This window comes from Anopheles coluzzii, chromosome 3 (genome assembly GCF_943734685.1).
Source record: "Anopheles coluzzii chromosome 3, AcolN3, whole genome shotgun sequence".
NCBI classification, from domain to species: domain Eukaryota; kingdom Metazoa; phylum Arthropoda; class Insecta; order Diptera; family Culicidae; genus Anopheles; species Anopheles coluzzii.
Window position 1 is genome coordinate 66039311 of NC_064671.1, and position 22723 is coordinate 66062033.

At 40.4% G+C, this 22723-nt stretch overlaps 1 protein-coding gene across 1 annotated transcript; it reads right to left on the reverse strand.

Annotated features, from left to right (window-relative positions):
• Positions 1–6530: 6530 nt before the first annotated feature.
• LOC120959833 (carbonic anhydrase 1-like) lies at positions 6531–8125 on the reverse strand. The gene has a single exon (XM_040383510.2). The coding sequence runs from the start codon at positions 7990–7992 to the stop codon at positions 6952–6954; it is 1041 nt and encodes a 346-aa protein (XP_040239444.2). The 5' UTR covers positions 7993–8125; the 3' UTR covers positions 6531–6951.
• Between the last annotated feature and the right edge of the window lie 14598 nt (positions 8126–22723).

Consider the following 22723-nt stretch of genomic DNA (forward strand, 5'->3'; position numbering starts at 1 on the left):
GCAAGCAGAATGGGGGAAGATGCTGAGGCATTACTCACTGTGGGGTTGATTCTGAACCGAACTGTAACTCCCATTGGGTGTTATTACTATTATCGGGTTCCACTCGCTTGCCACACGGAATATGCAAGATCGGGTGATCTTCACCAGGTCGCTCTCACGCGGGTGGGCAGCTTCGTAGCACTCCCGTTGCACGAGCAGTAGTGTGTAGTGTAGTAGATCATCCCATGCCGGGTCACGCGGATGGCTATATCATTAAAATGCAATAACACATTCATCGACAGCCAAACAATTGGCTCGTTATATGGTTATTACCCCTTGCGGTCGGTAATACGAATCGATGTTGGTCGTTCGGTTTCGTTTCGCCTGCCTGCCGAAGGAAGTGTCCTTCTTCCATCAGAATCAAACTCCTCAATCATAATCAAACTCGCAAGGATCAAACGATTGATGAATGGGTTTGCTTTCTTGCTGGGAACTCTTAGCCAGCGCATTGATGGGCCTATCATAATTACCTCCAATGACTCAATCGATCGTATCCCAGCGCGAATTAAATGCGCACACGATCGGACTTTCATCGCTCCAGCCCCGTTCCGGCCAGGACGGCCCGGGTAGTAATCATGCACCGGTCTGCACCGGCAAATACAAATTAAATCATCATCCAATCGAACGATCGTTAACATCGATTGAAAAGTACATCCCTTGCGATTTGTGCTGGCCGGTGGTTACACCGTCAAGGTTACACCGTGGCTAAGAACTCTTCGCTCAGCTCAACACCTCTCAACCATTGCTGGGAGCCAATCGTCCTTTAGCTTAAGTAATCGGGAAGGGAAAACCTGTCCTCCCCTTCCCTCATCATGAAGAAACCGGTAGTACATAGCGAGCGTGTGTGTGTTTAATTTTTAATGGCCCAATCGACGCCACGCTGCTGATAATCGCTATTGACATGATTGAATTGATAACATTGGTTCGAAATTATTAATCAGCGGTTAGCGTGAGCGCGTGTGCGGAACCGGCCTGAATGGTGGCACCATTATCGAGCTACTAATTGGCCTGTTTGTTCTTATGCTTATGTTGTAAGGCTGTAAGGCCGGTTCGAGAAATCAGAGAAAGGTGCCCCTCCACGCTTAGCGATGGCTTTTTGATGTCCAATTTCATCCTGTGCTTTGAGTAGCAGTTGCGGATCTTCCCCGGGAGAAGAACTGTGTTTTAGTACTGTGTAAAGCCTATGTTTAAGTACCATCCAGCACTACTTTCAGTGAAATTTAATATCAATAATTAGGAGCGCTGAACGAGAACCTTGAGGCTCCCTTCGGGGGTGGGGATATTCCCCTTATCCGGTCCTGCAAGGGCAAGGGAGATAAGCGCAAATCGTGGCCAAGAATCGAGATCAATCCGTTACGTCGTCGCTCAAACTGTACATTGATAATCGGCTTCGGAAACGGGGAGTTTGTGGCACGATCTGATAAAAGGTCCGCCCGTGGACACACGCGCTTGTGTAAATAATGGTCGCCCCGATCCGAATCGCAGCAAGAGGAGGAAGAGGAGGCTCCCCCATCATTTAAATGTGATGCTTATCTTCTTACGGCATTTGCTGGCAACGGGTACGGGGACAGCATAAGGCATCCTTTTTTTCTTATCATCTAGAATTGACGCGTCTGGATTTAGATACAGATACCCGGTTAACGGAGGGAATGGAGGAGTTTTCCCTCCTTGGGCGGCCATTTTTTTTTATAGAGATACTGTTACAGAACCTAGCGGCTTTGCTGCTATTTACCTTGTTTTCAGTGAGCTGGATTTAAGGAGAACCTAAGAAACCTTTCCCATGGTAACGGGTTGTGGGTTCCCGTTGGTTCCTGGCTGTGTTTTTAAATAATAATAAAATAATGAAGGGTTTGTAAATACCCTTTTTATGTCTTCTAAATTTATCTTCACGGTAGCTCGCTTACCCGAAACGATGCATCTTGTGGAATGGACGCTTTTGTGGAATTAAATTCACATGTACACAACAACCGACGCGACGTGCCGTGCGTCTGGCGATAAGAAAAGCGAGCTTTCGTTTTGCTTCGTCACACCAGCATCTTTCAAACAACTATGCAAAAGTGCTGCGGTGTTGTGTCTTGCTTCCATTGTGTGCTGGTGCTAGCTCGGAGCTGCACAAAACCACAGCCACAAGAGTTTGGGCTCGTGCTGAAAGATGAAAGAATGCTTACCGAAAGTAAAGCTCCTTGCTTCTAGCGCATGCGATAAGCCTTTTCTTTGTGTTTTGTGTATGAATGTGGTTGTTCTCTGTTGTGTCCGAGCCATGTTTTGCCATGTGCCCGGTATGTAATAAAACGGGCTGTAGTCGTCTATAGCTTAGCAGGGAGCTCATTCAAAAAGGATGTTTATGAGCCGGTGGATTAGGAAATTAATTTGGCTGGCTTTAGGGCGGTAAAGTAGAATCCAGAAGAGCTTATTTTTTGTGTACGCCTTAAGTTGTATGTGATAGCAAAAACATCAATATGTGAAATAAAAACTAAGGCTACCAAAAAGTTATACAACAATAGAGGCCTTTTTGTAGGTATAAAATCACTAATAGTATTTTGTTGTACGTATTGCATACATCGAGTCGAATATATCTTAACTTGGCAAATGTTTGAAATCCAAATGCCAAAAAGAGTGAATCGAAGCTAACATCTACGCTCAAGAAACTATTTGAGCTAATTTGAGCGTAAAACCTTTTGTTGTGATGCGTGGAGTAACTAACAAGAGAAGAAAAAAAGGAATATGTATCTCCTTTATTGTTAAACTTAAGCACGTTTTGTAATGCCGATTGCATACCTTACAAAAAAGGAGATTAAAAGGAGAATCGGTGAATCAAATGTGTGCAATTTGTGTATTAGATTTAAAAAAAAATCTTCATCAAAATTAAACCGCTCTTTGTGCTATTTTCGACTGAAATTGACCATGCATTAATGCATTTGCATTTATGCAACTTTGTTACGCATAATAAAAATTAAATAAAACAGAACTGTAAAAGGATATCAGATCCATCAATACAATTTATGGTAATTAAATTCACTCGAATCGCTAATGAAGCGGAAGAGCTTCCAAAGCAACCAACGAACTGTGGAAAAGCCCTTCAATTCGATTATAGCTGCGATCTTCCATCGTTGCGGATGTTTCAAACGACTGTCTGTATATTTTGGATGTCTCATTTCATTAAAAATCAATCAATTTGAACAAATTATGCGTCTCCCGATGGCACGCCGAACCTTTTCCGCAATCGAGAGCGCGAGTGCCTTGACCAGCCGTCGTTCCCTTCGGTCGGCCAGCATAAGAGCATTGAACTTAACAGTGGATTTGTAGCTTTTAATCGTTCACATTTGCTCGCTATTAAAGGTGTGCTCGCGGCAAGGGCCAAAAAGTAGTCCATTGCCGGCCGGGAACGAGTCGGAAAGACAGATTGATGCAACCCCGCGTGCACCGTTGCACCAGCTGCAGCAGCAGCAGCAGCTTCGGATTGCATTCATCCACCGTCCAAACATCTGCCATTCATTGGAAGCGACAGCAGCTCGAGCGAAACATGCGAAAAGCTGAAGGCATCGTGGCCGCGCGTGTAACGATATCTTAATCCATTACCTTGAACTTCAGCCGGTTGCTTCAAATCCGGGCGCAAAACACTCCGCCAAAGAGTGGCGAGATGCACTTTTGCCAACACGTTCTTCTGCTTGGTTTTGGTTTTGGTTTGTGGGGTTCGCTATGAAAGGGATTCCGTTCTTGTTCTTCTTTTTTTTACCCTCACCGTCTTCCTCGCCCTAATCACACGCACCTGAGATGGATGAAAAGGGAACGCAAGGCAAGCGTATTACGCCGTGTTTGCAGCGTAATAGGAGCGATCGTTCGGGATGCTTTATAAATTCCGTATCGGAACGCCGCAACGCCAAATGAAGCTGAAATGTCAGATTTGGAATTTATTTCACCTTTTAGCAAAAACCTCCTCCTGCTCCTTGGTGAAGGGGATTTGCTCGATTTTCAACCATTCAAGGGCCTGTTATCGGGATTAGGGAAGAAAATAAAAACGGGTTGCGCAACGCTGATCGAAGGTGACGTGTGCGTGTGTGAGACAGGTTGGGAGAAAAGTTCTAAAGAAATGTGAAGGAAAAGGGTAAGTAAGTAAGGACCACCTTGGCCGGAATTCGTGATGTTGGAATGAAATGGTGACACACACACGCACATGCATTATGCTACCGATAATTCAATGGGGCAAGGTTAGCTTGTGGTGTGGTGAGTGAGAGTGCTTTTCCAACCTTAACATTGATTATGCCCGTTGGCTATGTAAGAGTCTTACATAAGCGATTGAGATATTATGTGTTCAAAAATGGCTTATCAGATGGATTTTAATTACATTTTTAAATGTCGTTTTAGGGCAATCTGATCCACACCATTTGAATTGGTTTATTCTAATTAAATAGCAGTGGAACGTGAAGTATTAATAAAAATGTTGCTTATTTGTATTAAACTTCGTTTCTTTGACCAAAAAATGTACCCTCATCTGTATGATCACCTTCCCAGGTAGGTAATACATTTTATAAGTGAATTTGTATTTTTATTGGCGAAAAATAATAACAATGCTTCTTTTTGTGTTATAGATTGAAAAATATCTGGCTTTTATTTAAATGAATTTAATGGCCAGTAAATAGTTCAACTGACACTAATAGACCGTCATATCGTCCCAACTGTCCCCGTCCCGACGGGGCAGTCATTTCAATCTATATGACTTTTTCGAATCTATTAGAATATTTTGAGCTAGAAAACATTTGGAATAGATTATATAAATATAAGTACGTGTATTGCTATACATATCATTATAAAATTTACAACTAAACCGAAACCAAAATCTTTTATTGTATGTATTACATACCTGGGAAGGTGATTATAGTAATCAAGGTTAATAAGAAAACATATGAGGCAGACCAGTTCCTTCAATGGTCTGTTGTAGTGTCATGTGGAAAAATAAAGTATTGTAGTAGTTCTTAAATATTAAATAAATCATTATATAAAACAGACTAAGGTGAAAAAGGCTTAAATAAAAAAAAAATGATCTTAACTGCACATTGATTGAAAAAATTTGGCTTATATTAAAAAGATAAAGTTATACAGACAAATAACAAAGTTACTACCGTTTCAAACTAAAATGGTCTAAAATAAAATAATAAAGAAAGGAAGAAAAAAACATCTCTTGCGTTCTCATAAATAATTATTCTACTCATTAGTTTATTTTTTACAGTATTTAAAAAACAATGAATTAATAGGGAAAGCTTAACATATCAAATTGTAATCCTAGTATGTTTTTATAGTATTTTAAATGAACGAATTAAGAAGAAGCTTAACACGTGAAATTGTAATCTATTCATTAGTGTATTTTTTTACAGTATTTCAATTATAATTGTTAGAAACTGCCGTTCTAACTCGGAAAAATTGAATAAAATGAATTTCTTAGGTTGGCACTACAGGTGCACCAAAAATTAGTTTACTTTTATTCTTGCTATTGCTTATTCACTTTTGGATATTTTCTTGTTATTGTCCTCGTTTATGTGATTTCCTTGCCTTTTTATCTCTTTTCGCGCGCACAAAACATCGCCTTGGCTGACAGTCCGTTGGAACCTTATAACAGTTTCCAACAATAATAATTAAAAGGAGAAGCTTAACGTATCAGATTGTGAAGCCTAAAATTAATAAAATGAAATAAAATAATGAATTAAAAGCCTAAAAATAGACTCGGCGTTATGACAGTAAAAAAGGAAATTTTATATAATTAGTCTATATTACACAAATTATACAAAATTTCCTTTTTTTAATCAAAACTAATTATGATCTTATAATAGATTAGATTAGATAAGAAAGATATACAGGGTTTCCCATGATTTTTGGTGGGTTCCCATCAATTTTTGGTGGGTTCCCATAGATTTTTGTTTCGTTCCCATAATTTATTGGTATTTTCCGATTGAATATCAATACAATTGGACCAAGCAATTCTGGGAAACGGCCAAAAAATCGTGGGAATGCACCACAAAAATAAGTGAATCCACCAAAAATTGATGGGATCCAACCAATAAATCGTAGGAAACCCTGTAACGACAAAATTGAAATATTGAACAAATTATAAACACCAAATATATTTTCAATGACAAAATTGCAAGATAAACATGAAAGTTCATAACATGAAAGAATAATGATGTTTACGCACATGATAACACTGAATAAAACATAACAGCCAAATGTTATTAACATATATAAACTGCCAAACAATGATTCAAAAGCAAATATTCTTCAATGTGTTTAACAACAGTAAAAGGCCGTCAAGGTCTTTGCTAAATGCTCTATCTAAATCGAGGTCTGCCTGCAATATAAGACTAGAATTTTACAAATGCAAGTCATTTAGATTCAACAAAATCGTTTTATCATCTACGTACCTACCAATACCTCACCTTCGGTTATTGGATATTGAGTATGGACAGAACTAAGCAACTTAATTAAAACCCTGCAATGAATTTGATCATCCCAAGTACTCTGCATTTTATTAATTTATTGGATAAGATAAGTAGTTCCAGTGGATAAGATAGTTAATATCAGTTGATTTTGCGAGCAAGCGCACTATTCCGGAGAGCAGTTGTGAAGATCTCAAGAGTTACCCATTTGGCGTTTAATTACTGATGATAGGCAAACATCTCCGCACTGCTAGCACTTTACTGGTAGCTAGTATTTAACCAGTAATGCATTGATGCACCATTAAAAGCTTTTCGGCAACTAGTTGAAGGGATTGGCACAAAAACACACCGCACATGTTGCAATTTATCTTGGCGAATCTCGTATGCGCTTATCAAACATCACCCCAGGGCATACATTTCGAACCCCGTGATGGTCGACGTTCCTGGCTTTGATTAATTTCGAGTGTGCTCTAGCACTTGTAATCTAATACTCACTGCTCCTGTTCGACCCACCTTCCAGACACTGCACTTCGTCCTCCTCGACCGGGGGTTGCTTTTTCTTTGCCAACTCCTCACGTACCAGTCGTACATACTGGCGGCATGCGTCCGGCGAGCTCCAATCAATCGGCTGCCGGTCCACAAGCCACCGCGTTTGGGCAAACTTTTCCGGCGGCTCTATCCGGAGCGTGCTGACCGACATTGGTGTGCGCGGGTTCACGTGGAACAGATGTCTTCCCTTCGACGGGCGGGCCGTATCCGACGGCTGCAGGCTGCAGCGGGGCCGCATGCGACGATCGAGCAAGCGATTGAACTGTTTCAGCTGCCGAAAGTCAAGTGGCTCTTGGGTGCGTGACAGTAGCCACAGCAGCGGCGTTACCTGCGGTCCGTTCCGTGTGCAGCCCCAATAAAGGAAGTATTCGTCCGTGAACGCGTGGAACAGGTCAATCAGTGGGAATGGTTCGAGCTTCGTGTACGATTCGGGCAGCAGAATACGTTCCAACGCTTCGACGACGGGTTCAACAAATCGATTTGGATTAGATTTCAAATTGAAGAAGTACACCAAACACAGCACACCGCCCGGACTGGCCTGGGCCGTGTCCTGGTCACCGAACCGTTCGGCAAAATGGATCACGTGCAGCTCGAGCGGTAACCGATAGCCATCGATGGTATGCTCGCTACCGTCCAGCGCACTTAGGCCCCAGTGGAAATGAAGCTGCGAGAAAAGATAGCGCCCTTCCAGTGGGCCACCCTCCAGTGAAGGACCTTGCTCACTATCCCAACGGGCACTCAGAATGACAGTTTCGCCGGTGTTGGTTAGCTTCACGCTAGCCGGAAGCAATTCGTAGTTGTTCCACCGGAGTGGCTCCAGTTCGAGTTGTACCGCACGGCACACGGCAATGTCGATGGGTGCGGGTTGGTACGCTTCGGTCGGTGCCAGTGACCATACGAGGGCTTCGTTCTGGAGCGAAATGGCTGAGCTGGAGCGTTGTTCATCCGCTTCGGCTGGGATTGATGTTTGCGACATTATTGTGTGTACCGTTGGGAGCAGAAGGGAGCCGATGGTTTTCGACAGCTGCTTGCAAGTGTGTTGCTTTGATTGTAATGCATGGAACCGCCGGGAAGGTAGAATGAATATTTTTTAGCTTTAGAAATAAACAAAAATGCATAGTTAAAAATTCGAAACGAAATGAATTTTTGTTTTTTTTTTGAGTCTAGCTACAGTGCGTATTCTGCGAGTTAGGTTTGTCTGTCTGTCACGTTTTTCCATGCAAAATAACTGGCCTTAAAAGACTATGAAATTTAGGTGAATTTTACGAAACCGGTTTTCCATACAAACGTGTGCTTTTGAATTAAGTTTTCAGAAAAATATTGAACATATAAATTATACCAACTAAAAAGAGTTCAACTGTTGAATTCCGACTGAATTTACGGCACTAAATTCGGCACTAAAGACGGCATTCACATTAATGGTCCTTCGAACCGGATTCAATTGCTTTAATTGTAATGAACATACTTGAGCCTACTTTTAGGCGCAATACCATCCAGTGGCAGATTAAGGGTATCGGGGGCCCTAGGCGGAAAGACGAGTTGAGGCCCCCTGTAAATGGTAAATGTTGTTGAGGGGGGGGGGGGGGGGGGGGGGGGGTAGCGGCACTAAACTAGCTGTTGGGATATTGAACAGTAAACTTGAAATGCCGTCCCCTGAGGGCCCCTTCGATCATCAGTCACAGGTTCTAAAATTTTTGCTGACCGGGGGGGTACAAATGATTCGCCAGCCTCGGGGCCCTAACGGCTATCCTTCCGAGGGCCCTTGTCGCTAGTACTCTGTCCATACGGCATACTATAGAATGGCGATCTACGGGGCCCCTAAATCGGCGGGGCCCCAGGCGACCGCCTAGTCCGCCTACCGTTAGATCCGCCGCTGATACCATCCAAACAAAGAGATTGCGATATCCTGCTGAATTATTATTGGACCCATATATGTCCTTGCTTCGGCAGGACATATACTAAAATTGGACATATACTAAAACGATTGGACCCATACGAGACAACCTATCCCATACTTATCATCTTCGCTTACTCTCTCCAACCATTGCCATTGAAATGTAGTTTGAATTTGAATAAGGACCAAAGTGCAGCCTTTCGGGATGATATTCGGTATAACATATTTTTGGAGAATTTTTGTGCTAAACGTGGATGTAAATATAACCTTACAAATTATCGTTTTCATTGGAATAGCATCAAATCGTAGTCTAAAATCAACTCCATTCACAAATTAATGGGTCATAGTACATTCTCTATTTTTCATGACCCATGCAGTACATCATGGCAATTTGTGAAATATCAAATATGTGCACCCAATCGGGATGAAATGCATCGATAAATTGGCTATATCAATTTCATCGGGGCGAAAATTCTGATCGATTTCATATTAATAAATTGGCTTTATCAATTTGATCTAGGTGAAAATTCCGACCGATTGTATGCTATCAGGGGAATATTTGTGAGCGACAACAATCCAACTGACCACTGGAGATTGACTTCCATTCCACCCCCACCCCCAAAAAAATCCCCAAACAATGGTACCTGATGTGAATGCTGCTGTCTACCAGTTATCATGTGCAATGGTCGTGAGCATAATTGCATTTTTGCTCGTTATTTCTCGCATTCGTTCTGTTGCTGGTTCTGCAAAACGGCAAACAGGAAAGTTCAGCACGCACAGGGCCCACAAGGGCACAAAAGACAACGTAAAGGACAGGTGATAAATTGACCCCTCGCTGGCACCGTGAACTACCCGCGGGTTGATGAGTTGTGAGTAATGCTGCATTTGTTTTTCGGGCGAATGAGCAACATTTGTCCCTCATCACACCAATCCATTCCACGTGGGAAAACGACACAGAAGCCCTCCAGCCAATCGGTCACTTGGGGAGTTGGGTGAATCAATTAACCTGATGAAAACTCTTCCGCGAATAATAACCTCTCGCCAAAGCAATAACAATAACGAGCCCAAAATAAAGCCAAACCGAAGCAAAGACCCCAAACAGCCAAATTAAACCCGGGTGAGGTAATGTGTGGGTAATTTACGAAAATCCTCGACTGAGCTTTCAGCCTCATGGATGGTCTGTTTATTTGAGTGGAAGCGGAGCAAAAACGGTAGAACATGATGCAGTGCTGATTGGAGAAAGTAGATTCATTCGGCAGTTTTTGCTTGTAGCGATTTGGGCAATATTTGGGTTAATTTTTTAATACGTACCTTCTGGCTGAAATTCTGGACGAACGTCCATATCGATGGATGGTTGGAAAGTTCTGTAGGGCCCGAAGGCCTGTATCTGGGGTTGATTTTGAGGGCAGGAGTACATTATTTGAGCGTAAGGAAAACGAGCTTCATTTCCTGCACTCGAATCTTCTGCTGCAGAAACGCATACCTAGCCCCGGTAGGTGTCCGCATTCCAGCGCATCTGGAATTACCCAGTGTGACGGGGCAGCACAGCGTGTGTTAGCTGTTCTGGTCAGTTGGTGTTCTTCAGGGTGGGAGGTCGGGTTGGACCTACAGTGATGCGAGATGTAATCAGCAACATTATTTACTTACATTGTTTTCGAAATCTACCGTCCAGATAATCCATGTTTATCACAACGAGGAGAGAGGCGAAACTGATGTTGCAGATGATCTGCAGAGAGCCTCTCGTTATCTTGCCATACAATGTCCCGTCCAAAGCCCCCGTAATGTTGCGTTGCGAAATAATAGACTCCCATGGACTAGCAGCAACATCATGTGCACGGTAAGCATTGACGTCTGACACGGCACGAAGGCACGCTGCCGCGTTATGACGTGATGATATTCCCATTAATCTAGAATGTATTCATTCGGTACCCTGAAATAGTAGTCTAGACTTCTAGAACGCATTGCAAGGCTGCTGAAGGAAGGAAAGGCTTTTGCATTTGGTTGAACATACGAACTAATCTCACGGGATATGCATGCGTTTGCGCCGCAGGCTATCGCACGTCTCCATCTGCGATGCGTTATGTGCCTGCCCTGGATGACGGAAATTAATCCTTCCGAAAAGCGGTCCCACCATCATCACCATCAGCACGGAGCTGTCACACCGTCCGGATGCGCCCTTTAATTAAGCCCGACAGATATGTACGGTGCATCGTACGGCCCTTGGATTGAACTTTTGCCTGACGGCGTGGCGCGGTTTTGTGCATGTGGTTGAATCAAAAACCGAGATTAGTAGTGCCGCTACGGACACGAGTGTACGCGAGCAAACACATTTCTGAGAAGGTTTACGATAGGAAAGTGACAAAAAAGGCGGATGGAATTATGTGTGAGCTTGGTAGTAAGAGTCACCACCACAACCCTTTCGTTCGTGAAAGAAGTAGAATGTTCTGGTTCGCTGTGAAAATGAATGATCCATGTGGTTGGTTCGGGTTTAAAAGCGACAAGTTGGTTCAATTTCCAGGAACGGGAGCTTTTGAAGTATGGTCCGTTTTTAATATGCTCTATCGCAAGATTTCATTTACGATGGATCTCGATGGATGAGCTTTCCGTCACTTGCGGGATTGGAGTTAGAAGGGTTCGATGGGTTCGAAAGAGCTTTTGTAAACACACGGTGACAATAATTTCTTGATTATTATTCAGCCACTTTCCCAAACTCTATCGAAGAGGAACGATATTTGCTGTTGCCTAGATACAATGAATGCTGTAATTTATTTCATGACTATACTGCTCATTTATGCATACAATATGGCACAATGTTAAAAAAAAACATCCAAGGAAACACGCCAGTTTATGTCATTTTGACAATCGCTACGATCGTTATCGAATTCGATCGAGTTTGGGAAAGTGACTGATTGACTATCATTTACTTGCAGCATTGCATTAATTTCTTGTTGTACTCGCATCATTACAGTCTGTTATGCGAGATATGCGCTTTATGCGTTCCCGAGGAATCCGCGTAAAACGAATATTTGCGTTTTTTGCCCAAAATACAATTGATTACTCGGTATTTTTGTTATATTTACTGCTTTAATACACTTTATCATCAAATAAATATAATTCGTGCAGACAATGATTATATTTCGGGCTGTTAAGCTGTTTAAATTCATAAGAAAAAAAATGCAATTTGTACTGAACTTGAAGCAAATTGTGCTGATTTGACATTTGATTTGTCTAATTTCGAAATCTGCGTAAATCGAGAACCGCGTAACTCAGGAAAAAGCAATCGGGAAAAGACAAAAAGGCTTAGTTATAATAAGATAACCCAGGCTAATGGTATGTACAACATGGAATAATGTCCGAATAATATAACTTTTGTCAATCTTGAACGGTTTGAAGATCCTTACTGGAACGAATGTAGTTAAATATAGGAGTTAAAAGATGAATGTTGTAAAATAGCTTGTTATTTCCTTCTCTAAATAAAGAAAGACATTTATAAGCATTAATCAAAAGGCTTGAAACGAAAGATGAACAACTACTTTTATTTACTCAAAAACTGTAAAAAGTTAGTAAAATGAAAAGTTATTACATAAAACATCAACAACCTCACCAGAACAGATAACAAATGAATGAAACATCAATAATTGATACCATAAATAGGAAATGCGTTTATTACAATACAATAAGTAATAAATCCATTTTGTTGTATCCTGTTAAAGATTAAAACTAATATTTAAATACTGTTAAAGTTAGAGTAAATGTATTCCTGATAAAAAATAGATATTGTAATTAAATAATTTATATTCAAGTACTGTATTCCAAATAAAAAATAGATAACGTATTAAATAATGTCAATTCAAAACGTTACTTTAAAGACATAATAAAACAAAAAAATCAATAAAGGCTAACAGATGGATAAAAATGTAAGTGGATATTTATTGAATTACCAAAAGCAATAACAAATAAATATGTTCGATAAAGGAAGCCCGACCATACTACGACACATAAAACACACGATCACACAATCGCAAGTGGTGTGAAAAAATTTACGACAAACCAATCAACCTGTTTCCTTCTCTCGTGTTTTGCGCCCGTGCACAGCCAAAACTTCCATCCATCAAGGATTTCGCCATGGTTCGTCAACCGTGCAACGTGCAAACACATGTAGGGCAACGATCAGAGCGAGAGAGAGAGACAGAAAGAGAGAGAAAAAGCAAACCAAAAAGAACAACCCCAGATTCTTTACCACCGCAACAAATCTTCATTCTTTGACCATATTCATCACGATGGGCAGTGATTCGACTACTGGGCCTGGATACCGGACGAAGAATGTGCCACTGTGCCGCGGACTTCACTCTTCGCTCGGTTCCCCCCAAAAAGGGGACACACTGGTTGCGATACTATTCCAACGAGACCCCTTTTTAGCCCTCTCCTCCCCCTTTGCGAAGGACGGCAAACGGAAGGGATCATAAATATTCATTATATGTAATTTTGGCGACCCGCCATCGATTACTGTTTCGGTCTATTAACGTAACTGTACAACAGTTACGCCCTGGCACGCCAGGATGAATGTGGCCAAGGGCCCGAGCAGGGCTGCACGGGCAGGGAACTGGAACTGTGGGCCACACGCGGGGATAACAACTTCTCGCGAACAGGCAATCATACACGTTTGGGGTAGGAAAAGTTGCACGGAATCATTCTTCGATTCATCGATCCCGTGTGGTAACGTTGCGAAGCGTGATTGTTTCGTTGGATTTTTGGAAACTCCCCGGCACATCGGCACAAAGTTCGTCCGTTCGCACAAGTGAAGTAACGCCGGGCCAGAGAGCCAGAGACGGGGTGAAAAGATCACTGTCCGGACAGTGTAAACACATCATTATTGATTGGTTTTGGATGAGCCAGGTTCGGATGCAAAACCCGCACCGTGGTGAAGCCTTCATTCAGAGCCTTCGCGTTAAAAAGGTTCCCAGGGCAAACATCGTCACACCAAAAAAATGGAAAACAGCTGAGGAAGCTGACCCATGACGGCTGTCTCGCGGCAATGACGTGCTAAGTTTGGGCTTTTATTTCTACACGCTGCACTCATCCTTTTGGAGCCCGTTTTGCCTGTGGCAGAAGGTAGTCCAGTAGTGGTTGGGTGTTGGTCCGAAAGGTTCGTCCCAGCTCTCTTTTCATAGCGCGGTAATGGGATGGTCATTAAAATTGTGCGCTGCATTTTGCGGATGCATTCAGACCGTTTGGTGCGCTGCGTTCTACGACTCAGAACGCTGTACCATTTAAAAGTGAGTGAAGCATTTTTATTGCCTTTTCTTTCCGAGCAGTTGTATGTGTTAGCAGATTTTTTTAACGAGCTATGAGAGAGTGGATTTAAAAGAACTTCAAAAACTGAAAAAAGGCTAATCAAATCAGAGAATTTCAGAATTTGTGTTGAATGAAAAATATAAAGCTTCTCTATGGTACTGGTGTATTTAGCTGTGCATTGTTCAGGTGCAAGTGTCTTCATGGATTTACTATAGTGCAAAAACGTGAATGAAAAAGTAAACAGAGAGCTTCAGCACGTAATTTTTGTAAGACCTAACTGTAAACAACACTTTGAGAACAAAAACGAATTTTAAGGCGTTTCAAAGGTACGGAATATTTAGAATCGCTTTGAACTTACCCATCTTCAATCTTTTTACTCCATTAAAGCTTAGTTCAGATAGAAACAATCCAAGTAGAAAGTAAAATCCATGCCATCCTTCTCCCCTGGACCGGATGGAATACCAGCCTCGGTTTTAAAAAAGTCACCTTTTCTATTCGTCCCTCTATTGGTAAAATTGTTTAACCTATCTTTGTCCTCGTCTTCATTCCCTTTATTGTGGAAGCGGGCATGGCTAGTTCCCATTCACAAAAAAGGTAACCCGTCTGTCATTTCCAATTACCGTGGCATCTCAATACAATGCGCAATAACCAAGGTATTTGAGCATATTATCCATACCTATGTGTTTAAACTCACCTCTTCTACTATTATCCCTCAGCAACATGGCTTTTTTCCTAACCGTTCTACAACAACTAACCTTATGTCCTCCAACCTCTTTCGTATCATCCCAGTTAGAGTCAGTTAAACAAGTTGATACTATTTATACTGACTTCAAATCTGCATTTGATCGTATTCCTCATTCCTTACTTCTAAATAAAATTTCACAACTTGACGTCAATAATCTTTTTGTATCTTGGTTACGTTCTTTTCTATGTGATCGTTCCTATAGTGTTAAATTTAATGATATGTTTTCGACTCCCTTTTCATGTAGTGCAGGCAAGGTAGTGTTCTAAGTCCTTTGCTGTTCATAATTTTTATTAATGATGTCCGTACCACCCTCCCTCCTGAGTGTTTCCTCTGCTACGCAGACGACCTCAAAATCTTTCTCCCAGTTTCGTCTCCTAGAGATTGCATTTCCCTACAAAATATTCTTGATCGTTTTTCGTCTTGGTGTTCTAGTAATTCCCTCACATTATGTCCTGATAAGTGTAACGTCATTTCGTTTAGTCGTTCGCAGTCTCCAATCACTTACTCGTACGTCCTAAATTCTGTACAAGTCAATCGTGTTTGTGTCGTAAAAGACCTCGGTGTCTTGCTTGACAGAGGCCTCACCTTCAGCCACCACATTGACTCAGTTGTCAATCAGGCGCGGAAAACATTGGGTCTCCTAAAGAAAATTGCGTGCGATTTCTCCGACCCAATGTGCCTGAAGACTCTGTTCTGCTCTCTGGTCAGATCGATTTGGGAGTACTGCTCAATAGTCTGGTCCCCTACAGCTCGAACCCATGTGGAACGTATCGAGCGGGTGCAGCGATCGTTCACCAGGTTTGCTATATGTAAAATCCTGGGTAGATTGTCCTCCCCCCATACCTCCTTACGAGGACAGGTGTCGGCAGCTTGGCCTGGAACTATTGGAAAACCGCCGTTCCCATGCCCAGTCCACCTTTATTGCCGCATTACTCCTTGGTAATATTGATTCTCCTTCCCTTCTTTCTTCTATCCCTTTCTACGCCCCTAACCGTGTTCTTCGAAACCGCCCTCCCCTAGTGATCCCTTCCCGCCGAACTGCAGTGGGCCGTAATGACCCCCTTCTTCGTGCAATTCGTCGATTTAACTGTGTATACTCTATGTTTGATTTCAACCTTCCCTTATCCTCTTTCCGATCCCGCATCAGAACCCTCCATAATCCCGTGCTGCCTTAATTTTTAATTTTTAAATTTTAGATTCTAATTTTGTAAAAAAAAAATTTTCTCAAATTTTTGATAATTTGTGTTAATTTTTGTTAGGTTAGGAACATAGGTAATAAGTATTATTTAAGCATTTGTGTAACCAAAAGGTAGACAAATAAATATGAATATGAATATAAAACGATGAAACAATAGTTGTTATTATGGTTCAAAACTCATCGATCGATTCGAGCGAGTATGGAGCTAGGCAAAATCCTGCAAGCTGCATTTTGTGGGGTAGTTATGAGGTTTCCATTAATTCCACTTCCGTTAATTGATTCCGTGATTTTCATTCATTCCACTCAATGTACACATTGCAAGTTTGTTGTTGGCTTCACGTGTCAGGCATAAGGAGGGTGTCTTGGATGCAGTTTGCCTAACTTAAATAAATTCCATTCAGTGGATCTTCAATACCAAGAATCACTGCCTGCTGCGATTGATCCAGAATAGATGGAATGTTTTCAGTCTGTAGAGCAAGCGATGAACCAGGTAACATGATACGATACAAAGATTGAGGTTTGTTTTGATTGGTTCAAGTCGAGAAGAGGCTTTAAAGGAATTTAATGAACGTGTGCGTATAGCCTTGTGTTATTAAAGAGCAAAATGAGCCTTCACTCGTTGGAATTAAGTAGTTTGAAGACTTTATCAAACATTTTAATGTTGATTGTTTACAGTACAGATAAATCTAAATTCCTTTTAACCTTGTAGGCTGGTGTAGAAACTTATTTACTGGTGCCAAAATTGTATCGCCAGCGCACATCTCTCAGAGTTAACTCTTTCGTCTAAAAGGCAAACCAACCCAAAACTTTGAAGATGCCGCAAAAACCGGCACGCGGCAGATATGATCTCCTTTTGCAGAAGGATTCCTTTTAAGTGAGCACAGACAAACAGTTGGTAGAGCACACTTCTAACCATCTAACAAAAAGCTCGATCTTATCCAAGTTTGCTTACCGGCCCGGTACCGGGAAGGTTACCGAATGGTTCTATTTGCACTCGCATAAACAGCAAAACGCTAAAAAGTGAATGTGTGGATCCACACAAACTCCCAAAATCTGTTTCCCCAATTTGGCAATATGTACGTGTGTATGTGTGGAGTGTTTTGTTAGCTCACAAGAGGAGCATTAATCACGCGGAGGTCGAAGGTTTCAAACATCTTAGCCGTGAGTTGTCCCTGAGCCTGTTGGCCGGCAAAGGTGAAGGCAAGGTTTCGGGTGAATAACGCATCAGTAAGAATATTTCATTATTATTATTATTTGTTTGATTCTAAAACGATTTCGTAACGGAAGTAACCATTCTTAGGCCAATCGCCTGCACGATCGCTAGTTCTGCAATCGCGCTCATTCTGAAGCCATCTCGTAGTCAGCGTTTGATTGGCATACTGTTTTGTTGGTGCATCTGAGGATGCTTTTGCACGCCCGCTTGTGCACGGAACTGCACGGCAGTGTCAATCAGATGCCCGCTTATCGTGCTATCCAATCTGGTTCGGGGCGAGTCCTCCGAGTGTGCTCTTCTACTACCACAGCAACAGCTGCCATCAGTCCGTCCCGTTACCAATCAGCTCAATCTGTAATGCAGGGCCCAGTTTTTCCCCCTCATTCGGCTGATTGAGAAGGGCGGAAGGTCCGAAAGGTGCGATGCATCGGTCCCATCGCAAGCCTCTTCGAGCGTGGTTTAATTGAGCGGATAATCCGATCTGGTTCTTGTTCGGCTGGCTCGGTAGGCTGCGGTGTATGTGTGTTTGTCAGCGCTAATGTTGGACTTGATTTATAGATTTGCCACCATCTAGAGCCTGGCGTGTGCGAGGGCATCGCACCATAGATGAGTAAAAATAAATAAATATATAAATAACAAAATGCTGGCATAGCGAGGGAAAAACCTGTCCAAAAAGTGAATGAATTGTCGTGCATTCTGACTATCGGGAAGCTCATCCGTTTTGTGGCCAACAGGAAGGAGTTGCATAGAGCTTCGCTTGGAAGGTTGGCTAACACTGTTGTAGACATTATTTAATTAATACCCTGTTGTCGCTTAACTTCACGGTACAACTGGAACGTACCGGTTGGTACGCAGCTACTTATCGCAAAGAGTGTGTTTTTATTACAACGTTTTTCTACTACACGCAGCACTGTTGCGCACCTGCCGAGGACGATATGATTTTAAATGGGGTAATTTAGAGGAATAATTACACGCCCTCGGGATGTGGATTTAAACAGCGAGCTACAACCATTTTAATCCCCGTGCTTTTCGCCACCTTCCGTCCCAATCATCCTACGAGTCCTGCGGGAATGGTGCGCCGCTTTCATCATCCGTGCTTCGTGGTTTGATATTAATTGACGTAAATTGCATAGTTAGCGTGCGATCAGGGAGCGAACGACAACATCCGTGGCAAAAGTAGATCCAGGCACGCTAGAACGGCGAACTGAGCCGGTGTGTGCTTGCGCGTGTGCAGTCCCGGGCAAAAAGCTTTTTTTAATGACCGTACCAACACCGGAACGGAGGACGCCAACGCGCGTCCCGATTCGATTGGCTGTATCATCCCAACGGAGTGGGCGCTGCTGCTGCTGCTGCTGCTGTGAATTAATGCAGCCGATAGAACGTCGTCAAATGGTTTGCCATGTTTGCTACGAATTCCAAATCTTCTCCACACTGCGTCCACACGAGGCACTTGGCGGTGTGACTCATTGCGTCATGGATATTGGCGTGCACGCGTTGCGTTCGGTGTGGGAAAATAGCCATTTTGGCGCTCGGCCACCCACTCGTAGTCTTTGCGGAGGGGTCATTGGAATAAAGATCGATATGGGAAACTCCAGAAAGGTAGTTAATAATGTAATTAAGAGTTCTTTTGAAGTATTGAATTAATAGCCTACGATGAATGGGAATATTATTTATTAAAGTCTTCGAGCTTTAGCTATTGGATTATTTGGTCTTTTATGTGTATTTTAATGTCTTATCGAATAGTTTTTACTGAACACAAATGTTTTAGAGTTCTTTTGTTATCAAGTTGAATAGATTTTTTCTCAATTTTAATGTGTTATGTGCATGTTGTTTTTAAGGTTGTTTTTACCATTTTGTTTTCATTATTTCAATGTTTTTGGTCTCTTCAAGTTATTTTATTTCATGTAGCATTTTATTGTTCTGTTATCTGTTATTTTGTCCTTAGTCAATCTTATTTTTTGTTGTATTCAGTTTTTTGTCTTTTAATCAAACTATTGTACTAACTTTAATTGTTTTCTTGTATGACTTCTTTTTATGACATTTTCAATTCTAATATCATAGTTTTTATTATAATAATAATAATTATTATTATTTATTATTATTATTAATATTTATTAATATTATTGTTATTTATTATTATTATTATTATTATTTTTATTTTTATTTTTATTATTATTATTATTATTATTATTATTATTATTATTATTATTATTATTATTATTATTATTATTATTATTATTATTATTATTATTATTATTATTATTATTATTATTATTATTATTATTACTATTATTATTATTATTATTATTATTATTATTATTATTATTATTATTATTATTATTATTATTATTATTATTATTATTATTATTATTATTATTATTATTATTATTATTATTATTATTATTATTATTATTATTATTATTACACTTTACATGGTATACACATCGTAAGTTATTTAGCAAATATTGCCTCCATAAATCATTACTAAACCATTCTTAGAACTAAAAAAACCCCGAAACCTCAACAAAGCTTTCACAGACAACTTTGAATTGAACGTTAGAAAAGAATGAAATAAATGAAAAATAAATAGCCACTTCTAACATACAGTCCCCGTCGAAAAAGCTTTCTTAAACAATTTCTTAGATAGAAATAATTAGATTTAATTTGAATTATATAGTATATCCTTACCATAGCGCTATGGTGAAATTCCACAAACCAGTTTTAATTGTTTTGTACTATAATTAACCTATTTATAGTAATTGTACTAATTATAATAATTGTACTTATTTAACCATGTTGAAAAATTTCGTAAATACTAATAAAATAAGCAATTTCAAGCAAATTTTTCAAACTTGAAACGAACATCACAAAGCAACAGAAACTCAAATTTCAATCAAAACCGAAAGCATTCAGCATGGTGAGCAAGAACACGAGCATCTGTTTATTTTGTAACACTTACTTAACTCCCGATTATCGAAGCTTCCAGGAAACAGCTTCGTTTACTGTTGCTTTTTGCCTCTTAAAAACTAACACACACACACATTCCAACCCGACCGATATTTTATTGACTTTCCGGTTACGAAATTCGCCACGAAGCGTGCGGTTGTGCGGTGTGTTTGCGGCTGAGTCTGCAGCTTACATCCCTGTTGCATATACAGATCCCTTCCAAATCCAACCCGGGTTTTCGAACGTCTTTGGCGATTTTATTTGTTCGCTGACCTTACCGTAGCCTCCCACACGGCCTCCCACAAAATCGCTCATCCCCGAAAATCCGTAATAAAAGTGCGAGCAAACGAGACGCCGCCGGCTGGCTAACCACGGGTCCACGGGTGTCTGCCGGGGCGCTACGCTTGCTCTAATACACAAACACCCAGCCGAAGGGGGTGAGATTTCTAGAGGGATGCTTCCATGGCTTGCTGAGTGGCAGCTCGGTAGTGAACGCGTGCTTCATGCTAAACGTCCGCGGGCTGAGGCGAGGATTGTAGCTAATCAGCTTTGAGTGACTGTAATTTGGACAGTATGAATAGCGCCTACCTATTAAACGGTGTGCCTCTCTCGTCAATGGGGTTGACATGATTGCTTCACAAGGGGGAGATGCTGATTTGCTTGCAGCGGAAGAAAATCCGTAAAAGGAAATCCACGAAGGTTGATGGATGTGATGAGTTAGGGTTGAGAGTTGAACTAGAGCGGATTTCGTCAGACAAGGAAGATGTCAAATTGTGTTATATGAAATCATGCTCCAATCGTAATTGGCGTTTTACAACTTGAAGCTATTTGAAATATTGTAGTGTAAAGTAAATTAATTAAAAGAGGCAGATAACAACTGTAAAAGATGCAATAATTTGTTTGTGTATTTGGTGAAATGTGTGAGAATCGTACTCCTATATCATTTGCTTTAAATTGATTAACTTTTAGCATATTCTAGTATTGCAGATGTCTGTTCTGAAAAGACAAGAAGCGAACAAAAAAGGAAGAAAATATTCCAGAAATTTATGCAGCATGCTAAACTACATTATAAATAAAAAGAAGTGTATACAAAAGTCAGCAGAAATTTTATTAAAATACTTTTAACGGTATCATTACCACATGAAATAAGAACGACTAAAATATAAGCAAAAATGTTCAACAAACAATTTAAAATATGTGAGAAAGTCTCGTTCGCTTTTAATGTAATGAGCCATTAAAGTTTACCAAATTTTATTCATGTGTTTAATGAATTGATGAATGAAGAAATTAATAAATGCAGCAAATGCAAAACCTTACAACATGAAATAATTATAAATATTAATAAAAATTCATCATTTGAACTGCATTTTTACCTTAATAATAATTAATTGTACCAATACTCCTGAATATAAAAAAAGATTTACACTAAAAAATGCATTCAAATATTAAACTGGAATGAAGCGTAAAAAATAAAATCTTATAAATCGTGCATAAAAGAAAGACGAACGAACATTTTATCATATTAGGACTGTAAAAAGCTTGTGCACATTTAGCATAGGTGTCGTAAATAATTTATTTCACTTTGGTGGACGAAACAAAAACAGTGATTTTAAAGGATTATCTTTAGGCTTTCTTTTCCACTACCAATAATTTCGCTACGGTGGGTGTAACATTGTAACTGTAAGCTACAAACATAATAACTTTTGCAACGAAAATTGTGTTCTTGCAGGGAGTTCTGATAGACTATTGGAAATATGGAGAAACATTCCGAAGGGGCCTATTTGACACCCTTCAAGTATATTCAAACAAGGTCTAATATGGAAATTGGTGAACAAGCGACGAACCCCGTTACTTCACTTTTTTTACTTTCATGCTCCTACGGCATCCTTAAAAAGTACACTATCAACTATCACAACACTGAAAATGGAAGTTTTAATCCACCGCTGTGTAATCTAGACATTGATGCTTTGGATTATTGTCAGTTCTAATCGATTGAACATGATATGGCTTTATTTATACTCCATAGAATTATAAGGACTGAACAAAAAAAAAAATACACACAAAGAATACATAAATTGATTAATTTTACAATAAGAATATAATACAACGGATTACGTTTCATGAAATGTCAAATATGTGAAGAAATATAAAATAAGATGGTTATACTTACAATTTTCTTTCAACCAATTGATTAATGAATAATATGTTTTATTGTTCTGTTCTGTTTATTATAACTGTTCTTGAACAAAAATGAAGCTCTAATCATTACTAACTAGATAGATGCACAAAAAAACTGTTATTCAATTGTCAGCTATTCTTGTCAAATTCATGCGCATGGTTAAGTCGCCCACCGGTTAATCCGCTCCTGGATAATCCTGGACGTTCTACTGTTACTTGTGTTTGTACCTGACCAAAT